This window comes from Gracilinanus agilis, chromosome 4 (assembly GCF_016433145.1).
Source record: "Gracilinanus agilis isolate LMUSP501 chromosome 4, AgileGrace, whole genome shotgun sequence".
Lineage (NCBI taxonomy): Eukaryota > Metazoa > Chordata > Mammalia > Didelphimorphia > Didelphidae > Gracilinanus > Gracilinanus agilis.
The window spans coordinates 115,879,130-115,891,699 of record NC_058133.1 but is presented as its reverse complement, the minus strand read 5'-3'; the positions used below and the strand labels follow the sequence as shown (position 1 = coordinate 115,891,699).

The following is a 12,570-nucleotide window of genomic DNA, read 5'->3' as shown; positions in this document are numbered from 1 at the left end:
ACAAGTAAGCTCTTTCAAGACAGGAACTGTGGGGTTTGGGAAAAAGAAAGGTTTGCCTCTTTTTGTATCAGAATTAGCACAGTGCCTGGCAAATAAACATTTATTAAACTTGCAGTGTCACAAGGTTAACAAGTAGCAGAGGAAGGATTTGAACCCAGGTCCTCTGACTCCAAATCTATTAGCTCTTTCATGATACCACACTATTCTGAACCACTTGAAACTATGACCAAAAAAAAGGGGGGGAGTTCCAAGTGATAGCTTCTTCCTGGTTAGTGGAAAGTCTAAGAAAAAGCCCCAGTCCTAGATTCCATAAAAATAGTTGCAAGCCAAAACCAAAGGAGTATCTTTGTCCCCATGCAGTGTGGCAGGGACTGGTATTTGTGCCTAACACCTTCTTTTCATAGCAATACACCAAAAGCAATTGCCACCAGCAATTGCAAACATTTCAGAAAAAAGAGAAGTTTCTTCCCTAACCCCTCCTTCCTCTCCTTCTCTACCTCCCCTCCCCCATACACCTTGAGGTCCCTTTTCCTTTTGGAGCTATTAATAAAAGTCTTCAGGGTCTCATTAAAGGGCAAATCCCTTGGAGCAGCCTAGACTTCTCTCTGAGCCAACACTGTCCTTTGTTTTCAGCAAAATCCAGAGTTGCAGTTTATGCAGCCTTGGGACATAAGGAAAGGGCAGGCAAGGAAACACATCTGTTTCCACCTAGTGAGTGGGTAACATGCTACTGAGCCTTATTTTCATCAGACTGGAGGAGAACTGCTTCTCTTTCTCACTAGTCCCTAATCAGTTTTCCCTTTCATAAAAAATGCCTGATTGATCAGGATTACATGAAAGAGAAAAATGGGAACAAAAGAAAAGTCTGTGTTTTGTTTTGGTTTTTAATAAGTTGAAGAAAAAGAAAGTATATATGTGTACACATATATACTTTCTTTTTCTTCAACTTATTGAATTTATATTCAATAAATTATATATACATATATATACACTATGGAACAATATATTTATGGATGGATATATATATATGGAACAAACTTTCTGTCCTTGGTTGGGCTGGAGCTCCCTCTGATGGAGAATAACAATATGTAATCATAAAACAGGTGAAGTATCCAGGCAAAAGAGTTATATTTCTCCCTGCCCTTGGGTCAGGGGGTGGCAGGAGGGTTTAACTTTGAGATCCATTGTCTCCTAAAGGAATTGTGGGGGGTACAATTTTTTAATGAAAGTGAATCAAAATTCATTTTGTTTGGAGAATTCCATGACTACCTTTTGAATCATCACAGATATTGTGAGGAAATTTACTAAATTATTATTTAGGAGACGTAGCAGGCAGGGCTGGTGAATTCCAAATGGAATGGGGAAGCAGGAAGTGTGGCCTCTCTCTCTGAGACAGACTCCAAGGTGGTTGAGACAAGTTGTAACTGATCCTGGGAGACCTCAGAGGAAGTGGAGTTTTGCACCCAGATTTCCTGATATCCAGAAGGAAGACCATCATCTACTTGTGGGAGATTTTTGGTAGAGACTATTAATCCCAACCTGAGTTGCAGGTTAACTTGGGCTGGGTTAGTTCCCAGAATCTACCCACCTGAAAGAGTACAGCTAGTGGTCCTGGAAGAGCTGCAACATCGCTGGAGTGTGTCAGGACTCTGCTGTGAGGATACCCACTTCAGTCCTGCTATTCTTTGAGCCCTGTCTTGCTTAGGTCTCAGTTCAGTGTAGATAAGTCCCTCCCCTGACCCTGTGGTTTGCACATAGTCCAGAAGTATAGAAACCCCTATTCCCATCCTTTAGACCATAGTTCCATTAATTAAATTTGTTTACGAGCCCTCTTCTCATTTGCTTGCTGGTTTTCACAGACCCCTTGTCTAGGTGGGGCAGGGTGACAGTTAGCACCTAACTATCACTCCTGTCTACAGTCATTTCCCTTAACAGCTAAACCCAGTTTCCCTAACTTGTTTGGTCCCACCTATTGTCCATTCCTGTCTCCTACTCACCCTTCTGGACCCACATATAATATTTAAGTTAACTCCCCTGTTTTTCCCCATAAGAATATCCAAGTATAAACTGTCTATCACAGCAGCATTTTTACAATTCTCAAAGTGAGAGAGAAGCAAAGTCTGCCAGGCTGACATCTAAAACAAGGCATACTTCCAAGCAGATTAATTGCTCTTAGTAGCTCTTTGATGACAGCCCTCTTAGATGAGAAATAGTGATGTTGAGAGACAGATCAAGGGATAGGTTCAGAGTCAGGAGAACAAAGGTTCAGATTCAGCTTCTAATCTAGTTTAAATGACCATAGGAAATTCACTTCACTGAACCTCAGGTTTCCTGGCATGATAAGGAGGAGTTTCTGAATTTCACCCTAAAACAAGGTTGTTATATGTCATCAAGAGATTCATTCACCTGATCAACACCCAGGGACAAATAAGTGAAGGAATCATGCTCATTTTAAGAAAAATTCTCCCAAAACTCCCTTGTTCTTCCAAAGTAGTCTGCCTCTCTTCTGGAAGAACCAGTTCTACTTTTATTGGGTCCTTGTTCTCATTTTCCAAATTCTAACGCTTTGCCAGTTGCTCAGGAATGTAGGAGATAAAGTCATTTCTGCACAGAAATATTCATTGCCATGTCTGTGGCTGCTCCTATCACCACCAACAACCTTCCCAGTGGAATGAATGACCGAGCAAAGCTATGTTCTACCTACTGGTCAAAAAAAGTATACAATTTCAACACTGACAGTAGACTGTAGTAGAAAACTAAATGAAAATTTTAATAAATATGTGTACATATAATTAACTCAAGGAGAAGGGAAACTAAATCAATCTAACCTGAAGCAAATCATTTCTAGGGAATATAATTTCCAATCATATAAATCTGTCCCACTATTTTCAATCATTTAGAAAAATTTCCAATATACTTCAACTAACAATCTATTTCTTAAAGGAAATGATGGAGAAAGGGGTCCATGGAAATGTGTGAAGATAAAATGGGGCAGGTGTGATGATATGGAATTAATGAAGAGGCATCAAAGAAATGCCAGGTTGTGACTTGAGTTGGGGGAAAGTGGGACAAAGGTCATCTGCCCTTTCAGTCTTCTCCAATCATCCTAGCCTTATGATCTGAATAAAACATAAAATGGAGTGAGGGAATAAAAGATGTCTCCTGACTATAATGTCACTCAGCTCCTTGCCTATTGGAAGAAGTACAGCCTAGGGAATATTTGCCCTGGTCAGATAAGTTAAACTAAGAATTTAAGAATTAAAATGGGTTTCCAATGACAACTCAGGGTAAGGGTTAAATTAAAGAGGTGTTAGGGAAGACAAAGGAGAGAACATTTCAAAAATCAGACAAGATATTAGTCTTGACATTAGCTGCATTCTATGAGCAGGATGGCTGGCTGAGAAGAAAGGCAGAAAGAGCTAACTGGAAAGACAATAGCCCCCCTTGGTGGAAAAAGGTTTACTAATCAAGTATCCCCACCATCATGACCAACCACCCCAGGAGAGGATACATGAGGCTAAGAAAGCCAAGTGACAATTGTGTAAACTCTCCCCTGAAAAGGAGAGGCTTGGTTACCAGAGCATCCAAAGTGGATGAGGAGTAGAACACTAGGGGCTTTAAGATAGATGAAAAGCTGAAGAATAACTGGAATAGGGATGCACAGCCATACTGGGGGCAAAAACAAGATAAAAGAAGGGATAATCCACTCTTTTGGGTGAATGAGACACTAATGGATGATATGCTGAACTTGAAGTCAGGTATCATACCATGGACATTTATTAGCTATGTGACCCTGGGCAAGACCCTTAACCTCTCAGAACCTTCAGTTTCCTCAAAAATAAAAATGGGATGATGAAAATACTTGTAATACATACTTTACAGGGTTGCTGTGAGGTTCAAAAAAGATCTTGTAAAAATATCTTAGCTTTGCAAACTCTATGGTTTTTTTTAAGTTTATTTATTTAATTAATTAATTTAGAATATTTTTCCATGGTTACATGATTCATGTTCTTTCCCTCTCCTCTTCCCCTCCCCTCCCATAGCCAACAAGCAATTCCACTGGGTGCTTTGCAAACTCAAAAACACTATGTGAATTACTATTACACAAATAGATTTATGATTTCATTGATTTAGGAGGTCCTTCCAGGTGATGTGGATCATAACCCATCTGTATCTGCACATCCTATAAGACTTACCCAGGTCCTCCACAGGCTCAAAATAAAAGATCCAAGCTAGGTAAGTCAGTGGATAGAGCATGGAGTCTGGAAGACTTGCATTCAAATTTTATCTCAGATACTTCCTTGCTGTGTGATACTACACAAGTGTCTCTAAACCCCATTTGCCTAGCCCTTGCCCTTCTGTCTTAGAGTTGCTACTAAGATAGAAAATAGAGGGGGCAGCGGGTAGCTCAGTGGATTGAAAGATAGGCCTAGAGATGGGAGGTCCTAGATTCAAATCTGGCCTCAGACACTCCCCAGATGTGTGACCCTGGGCAAGTCACTTAACCCCCATTGCCTACCCTGACCACTCTTCTGCATTGGAACTAAAACACAGTATTGATTCCAAGATGGAAGGTAAGGGTTTAAAAAAATAGAGGGTTTTTTTAAGTGAATAGCAGCATTGTCAGAGCCCATGTTAATTGCCTATACTAAGCTATTTCTAAAAATGAGTCTCATAACTAAGGCTGCTGAAATCATCCACCAAATGTGGTTTATTGGCTAGAACCAATGAGATCAACATTGTCAAAATGATGATGGAGAGGAAGGTGGCCATTTCTCTCCCTAGTCACACATAATGGTCAAAACATTAATGCTCACACTGTGTTTATATGCAAGGGATAATGTTTATAACAATTAACTCAGTGTTGTAAAAAGAAATGAAATATCTAACCCCAGTAAAATAAGTAAATTCATTTATGCTGTCTAAACCTCAGTCTCCTCATTTGAAAAATGGGAATAATAAAAGTACTTGAGAGTGGTAATGAGGGTCAAATAAAATACGCTTCATAAAATGCTTTGTAAACCACAAAGTGACACATAAATAATAGTTACTATTATTTTTAATTAATATTATTATTAGTTACTACTAACAGTTATTATTATTATTATTATTACTATTTACTATGAGCTACTATTACTATTAATAGTAGTAACATTACTACCATGACTGCAACCAAAAGCAATTATCTTCATGATGGGAAATAAAAAATAGTTAATAGTAAACTGAAACTCTCTTAAAGAGGTGGTAATAGAGTGCTTGCAGCCTTCAATAATTTTAAGTCACCAGGCCCACAAGAATTACAAGTAAAGATATCAAAATAACATGGAGAGAGTCACTACATGTAGGAGTCATAAGGCCACTATCTACGATCTCTAAAAACTGAGAAGAAGGTTATCTACAACTATGAGAAAATAAAAATCTCCAAATCACTAATATTTAGAAAATTATAGATTAAATTAATTGCTAGGTTCTACCTCACACCAAACTGAATGGCAAAGATGACAACAGAGGAAACAAGAAATTGTGAAAGGATTCTGGAAAACACGCATACTGCTAGATCATTGGCAGAGGTGTGAATTGGTCTATGCCCCAAAAGTTACCAAATTGGTTATATCTCACCTGCACCAACACTAGGTTTACATCCCCAAAGAGGACAAAGAAAGTCCAAAAGAATCTATACATACAAAAATATTTCTAGCAGTTCTTTTTGTTGTAGCTCCAAACTAGAAACTAAGGATATAGTCATCTCTTGGAGAACTGCTAAAAATTATAGTTAAATAAATATAATGGAATTTGTTGTAGAGAAAAGAGGGAAGAAGGAAAAAAGGAGAGGAGAAATGGGGGAAATGAGGAAGGGAGGGAAAGAGGGAGGAAAAACTATAGAACTTGGGATTGGTAAATGTCTCAATTTCCAAAGAAAGGGAAGAAGTTACATTCCTCATCCTGTCACATGGTAAGATTAATTCCAATTAAAAGTAATAAAATAGGTTACTAGTGGTCTAATTTCTAAATATTTAGAAATGAAAGATTATTACATATAACATACATTATAACATAACAAAATAATTATTATGACTTCATCAAGAACAAATCACTCCAGGATAATCTCATTTCTTTTTCTTTAAGGACACCAGACTGATAGATAAGAAGAATGTAACCTATAGACACAAAGCAGATCTAGACTTCCTTGGATTCACATTCATAACTTGCAAGCTTACAATAATACCATGACTCATTCCCCAACTTGGATTCTCATCTCTTGAAACCTTTGAATTCAGTTCTTTTCTCTCTAGTCTAGATGTCCTCAGTCCCCTTATGAGCACCAAGTTAGCAAATTGTAAAACACAGAACAAGTTTATTACACACAACAAAGAATATGGAAGATACTTACACCTGAGCCCCTAAGTAGTCAGAAAAACTTTTCCTCTCCATTGGACCTCCACCTTCTCCAGGAAACAATTTTGTTCAATAATGACTGTTTCTATGGCTGCCATCAACTCTCTTTTAAAGAAAATGTTGTAGCTCTTCCAATGGGATGGGGGTCACTATGCCTCTAAGAAAATTAACACATTTCCAGTTCTTTTGTTTCAATAAGGCACCCAAATCCCAACCACAGGCAGATAAAAGGGTAAGTCAAATAGCTGTTCAGTCATGCATTTTTAAAACCTCCTGATTTGCCCTTATCAACTGAAAATGCCAAGCCTAAATGAGAGTGACTGAAATGCTATTCACTTCTTTTTTTGTTTTTTCCTTGTCCCTGTTCTGTTCAGCCAGTCAATAAACATTTATTAAGCACCAACTATGTACTAGGCTCTAAGCTAAGTTTTGAGGATACAAAAAAGATGCAAAAAAACAGTCCCTCAAGTTGCTGAGTTTCTAATGTGGGTGACAACACATAAAACATTATGTACCAAAAAAAATATGTACAGGATACACTAGAGATAATCAAAAGAAGGCATTAAAGGGAAGCCAAGAAACACTTCTTGTAGAAGATGGGATTTTAACTAGGACTTGAGGGAAATCAGGAAGAAGAGACGAGAAGGGAAAGAATTCCAGGCATGGGGAGACAGCCAGTGAAAATGCCTAGAATCAGGAAGATATAAGAAGTCTGAAAAGATGGGGAATGGGCAGGTTATGAAGGGTTTGAACATCTTTATGAGTGATTTGAAGACATATATGGCACACAATAAATATGTAGCTGGTAACAGAAACTTATAATTATCTCTCTGGAAGCTAAAAGAATATGAGGTGGCTCCCTCTTTAAAAACTGATTTATACAGTTTTTTTTTGCTCCTGTCCAATTCTGACTACAAAGAGGCCACTAAATTCCAGGAGAAACTATGCCTTACAGCAACAAGTCATAGCCAAAGATGACCATGACCATATCAGGAAAGCTGTGAGCACATTACTAAAGGAAGTCTATTTTATGACCACAGACCACATGAAAAATATTTATATACTTACAAATCAATTCTGAGCCTTAATCTTTCATTACCATAGGTAATGGCTTTTAATGAGAATTAATTTGTTTTCATCCAAGCGTTACATAAACCTTAGATGTCATCTTGACACAAAGAGAATTAAGTGGCTGGTTTGGGGTTGGGGGTACATTATCTCTTTCAAAGCCAATGTATTATATCTTCCTGTGAAATAAATGGAAATATAGACATACATGAAAGGTTACAACCTTGCCAAAATGTGACCCATGTACTCAATAGAGTTGGTCTCAATTACCTCAAGATAGAGGAAAAGACAGAATAGTACTAGACAACAGATATTACCCCCCTTCAAAAAAATGTCCATTTCACTTTGAAAGAAAAGGGAAAGTTGATTGTTTTGTTCTACTGTAATGGGAAATTTCCCTTCCATGTTCTACTAGACTGAAGCATCCTCCCCTGAACACATCTATATGCCTGGCCCTAGGGGAATATAAACTAAGGGAAATGGAAGATGGGTAGCCAGCAACTACTAGGGAGTTCTGCTCTACATAAGATATATCATCATTATCATCAAAACTAACATTTATATAGTGCTTATGAAACCCTTTACAAATATTGTCTCATTGTATCCTCCCAAGTCTGGAAGGTAGGGGCTATTATCATCCCCACTTTACAGAAGAAGAGACTGGGAGTTTAAGTGACTTGCCCAGAGTTAAATATCTACCAAGTGTCTAAGGCTGGATGTGAACTGAGATCTTCCTGACTCTAAGCGCTCTATCCATGAAAATCTCATCCAAATGACATGCCCCAAAACTCCAATACACCAGAGATGGAGTACTGAGACACAGCTTCCTAAAAGAGACCCACAGAATCAAGAATCAGACTCTGAGCATGATCTCAATTCTCTGGAGTAAAAAGGCTTTAGGAAAGCCCATGTGATTCAGCATCAGCTAGTTCAACTGGCAAGTGCATGAGTGGATGAAGGATTAGTTAGAGATAACATTCTGCATTGCTGAAGAAAAACCATGGCACTAACATAAACAAGAAATATGGGTTTGGCTAAAAGAGAAAATGGATTCTAGGCTTTAGAATGAAGTTTCTGTTCACAAGACTAACATTTGGGACAGCAAAGTGGCTCAGTGGATTGAGTACCATGTGTGGAGTTGGGAGGACCTGAGTTCAATTCTAAGAACAGAAATGTCCTAGTTGTAATGCACTGGACAAGTCCCTGAACCCTAGTTACCTAGCCCTTGCTCTTCTGCTTTAGAAATAATACTTAGTGTCCATTCTAAAACAGAAGGTAAGGGTTTAAAATTTAAAAAAAGGAAGACAACTAGCATTGATGATGGACAGCATGTTTCCCATAATGATAGAACAAAAGGAGTGGCAACAGGTATATCACAGAAGAAATATATGATTACAAAAAGGGGTTGGCCAAATGCAGAAATTTGTTTTGCTTGACCATGCATATTTGTTCTTTGTGAACAAAGTGAAAGAGGAAAAAAAATAAATGATTGATGGTTGAAAGAAAATAGTTGAGAGAACTAGAACTAGGGTTGCTTGACCCTGGTGAGAAGAATTAGGGCTATTCATAATCTTCAAGCCCATCTTCAGTAAAGCACTGATCCAACCATGTCACTTCCATACTCAATAAACTCCAGTGGCTCCCTATCATCTCCAAGATCAAATACCAAATTCTCAGTTTGGAATTCAAAGTCCTTTATAACTTAGTTGCCACCCCCTACCATTATTTTGGGAGTAGCTAAACAAAGAGTGGTAGATGGATATTACAGAATATTATTGCAACTGTGTTATTTAGAATTTCTGGGACTCTATTTAAGAGCTATTTGGGGCTCATTTGAGTGTTAAGATTCATGACAAACTTCCTGTGGACATTTTAGGGGACTTTGGAAACTACATTTCCCATGATTCCTCTTGTAAAAATGGAGGCAGACAAGAAGTGTGATGAGTAAGAGAAGGGGATAAGACTCCTGGAGTCAGGAGGGACGGTCTCTTTAGTTACCTGAGCACATGAAGGTATGAAAAGGTAAAATGGCTGAGGCGATTTTTGAATAGGTTTCTTACAGGCGCCTGGTCGATTTATCTCTATCAGCATGGCTTTTATTAAAATACTATTTTCCCTTTTAATATCTGCCTTCATCATTTTTAATAATAACAACATAAAAAATAATGACCATAAAGAATTCAGAGAAACGTGGGAAGATGTGGTAAATTGATGCAGAATGAAGTAAGCAGAATCATTTATACAATAAGGTAATGGAGAACAACACTGAAAGGCATCAAGGACTTTGATTAATGTAATGACAAATCATGAACTCAGCATCCTGATGATGGACCATACCTCCCCTCTCAGCAGAAAGGTGGTGGACTACAGGTGCTGAATGTAGTATATGTTGTCAAACAGGGCAAATGTGTTGGCTTGTTTTCTTTAACTGTGCTTCTTTACTGCAAAGGAGACTTCTACTTGAGGGATTCAAGGAGTCATTTGGAAAGAAGAGGAATAAATAGTCCTAAGGAATGGTACAGGTAGAGGAAGTTGCTTATTCTAGAAGTGTTTCAACATGACTGTGAGAGCATCCCCTAGACAGCAAGTTAAACATCCAGCCATCTCTATAAGCATATATAACATACAGCATTCTAATCTGCTAGTCATGTGTCACTGTCATTTAACCTTAAAATCATTTCTTTTTCTTATCTAATGTTAACTGCCACAAATTTACATTGTGAACCTGTGGGGAAAGGACAGTTCAACACAAGAAATAATCTACCTACTTATCCAATCTGTTCAATTCAAGTTGGTATAGGAAAGAGTATAGCAAATAGCCCTGTAAAGTACATTTGTATACAGGCAGTTTTCATCTTGAGGGCAGAAGAAAAGACTTTCCATTCCCTCAAACCAATGCATTTACTATCCATTTATTTTCCAATCATATTTTCAGTGTACTGTAGTTATCCTTCCTACTTTTTCTTTTTATATTTATTTTTAAGATAGTTTCCTATTTGGATCATCTTTTCTCTTCATACCAGATATTGAAAGAAAGACACAATGTTGAACCTATAACCCAGTGGTTCCCAAACTTTTTTGGCCTACTGCCCCCTTTCCAGAAAAAATATTACTTAGCACCCCCTGGAAATTGATTTTTTTTAAAATTTTAATAGCAACTAATAGGAAAGATATATGTATTAATGTTTCTACATTTTTCATAAAATATAGTAAAGAAAGGTGTAAATTAGAAACATTGAACTTTGAAATTATGAAACTATTTATTGAACTCAGAATAATACAAAAAAAGTTAAAACATTCAAAATCATCTTAATGAGAAGGATGAACCTGGTGTGCTGCTACCAATTTAGTAATCCTCAGCTCTATTTTCATCAGCAGTAATCTTAAATCACCGCGATTGACTATTTGCAATTGGTTTTTTTTTTTTGTTAATAAATTGGTTACCGTACTGAATCCACGTTCCACTAAATATGATAAAGGAAATGCAATTAAGAACTTTTGAATTACAGCCCATATTTCAGGATAAGCCATAGGGATCTCCTTTTGCAAATGCACTTGTGGCCATCACCGCCCCCCCCCGATCACTGCAGCACCCACCAGGGGGCAGTGGCACCCACTTTGGGAATCACTGCTATAAACAAATATTTTACCCTCAAACCTCTGGAAGGCAGAGTGCAGCAGAGCAGCCTCCCTAAGAAACTGGGGGGAAACAAACAGGGCAGACTCACACTTTTGAATATCTTTGAATACTTAAAAGTAAGGAAGAGTCGATTGTCATGCCAACAAAAATACATAACTAGGATGGTAATCCTAGGGCAACTAGGTGCCACAGTGGATACAGTGCTGGGCCTAGAAACAAGACTCATCTCTGTGAATTCAAAGCCATACTTAAACAATTACTAGCTGTTCAACCCTGGGAAAATCACTTAGCCCTCAGTTTCCATCTGTAAAATGAGCTGCAGAAGGAAATGGCAAAATACTCCAGTATCTTTTTCAAGAAAACCCAAACAGGTCATGAAGAGTTAGGCACAAGTGAAAAAACAACTGAATAGTAAACAACAAAAGGATGATTCAATGGATAGAGTACTGGACTTGAAGTCAGGAATGCTTGAATTCAGATCCTGCCACCAACACTAGCTGTGTGACCCTGAACAAGTCACTTCGAGGCACCAACTCGTGACATCCTTTCCCCTCCCATTTCTTCACAGAAGTCAAGAAAGCAAAAGGTCTTACCTCTAGAAACTTTGTAGACTTCACAGAAAGAATAAAAGTGGAAACCCAGAGAAACAAGCAGGTAGAGAAACAATTCCCATCTGGGTAGCATTGCTACTTGTTGCCAGATCCTGGGAAAATCCAGGAAATGCCCTAAAATTGAAAAACAAATGAGAGGAAGAGAAATTTTGTAAGACATAATACAGTGAATCCCAGGGAAAGGACATTATGAATTAAATCACATTTATTGAACTGTATGCAACAAAGTGATACTGATAAGCAAATTATCTCATCAAAAAGAAACCAAACAAGTCTAATGTGTGCAATCTCCAGATAATCAAAGAACTTTACATAAATTATGCCAATAGTTTAAACCTCTTCATTCATTCACCATCAAATCTTTGGGCTGTAGAGTTATATACTACAGAAGTAGAGATAGGGAAACAGTGTCTCAGTTTTATGATAGAAAGAGGGTAATTCAAAGCACAGGGCTCAAATGTTTGACTTCCTTATGAAATTCAAAAATAGATTATCCAAAATAATGATTCCTTAGCACTTGGAAAGAGAAGGCGAGAACACAAATAGCTGGCATGAGTGTATATATAGAGGATATCTGGATTTGAGCAAATGCCTTGCTGGTTATCTCCCTTAAAAACAAGATGGATGACAATAAAGTTGAGTTTGGAACTGGTTAACTGACAGGATGCTGAGTGAACTCATTTAAGCTATTAATCCCTTACCACCCACACAAAATTGCAGATATAATTTGTAATTACCTAGAACCTAACCATTTTGCATTTGAATTTGCAATAAAGGTATCTTTTATGTAGTAGGACCACTAATGTTATTATTATATTTAATTGTACCTGGAAGGAGATATCTATCAAGCCCTGT

At 37.7% G+C, this 12,570-nt stretch overlaps 1 protein-coding gene across 3 annotated transcripts in view; it reads right to left on the bottom strand.

Annotated features, from left to right (window-relative positions):
- The window catches only part of HHAT (hedgehog acyltransferase), a 601,381-nt gene extending 589,593 nt beyond the window's left edge, over positions 1-11,788 (bottom strand). For all 3 annotated transcript variants that reach the window (XM_044672463.1, XM_044672465.1, XM_044672466.1), the window contains exon 1: positions 11,698-11,788. In XM_044672463.1, the coding sequence (XP_044528398.1) occupies positions 11,698-11,788 (91 nt within the window). The remainder of the gene's footprint in view (positions 1-11,697) is intronic.
- Positions 11,789-12,570: the final 782 nt, after the last annotated feature.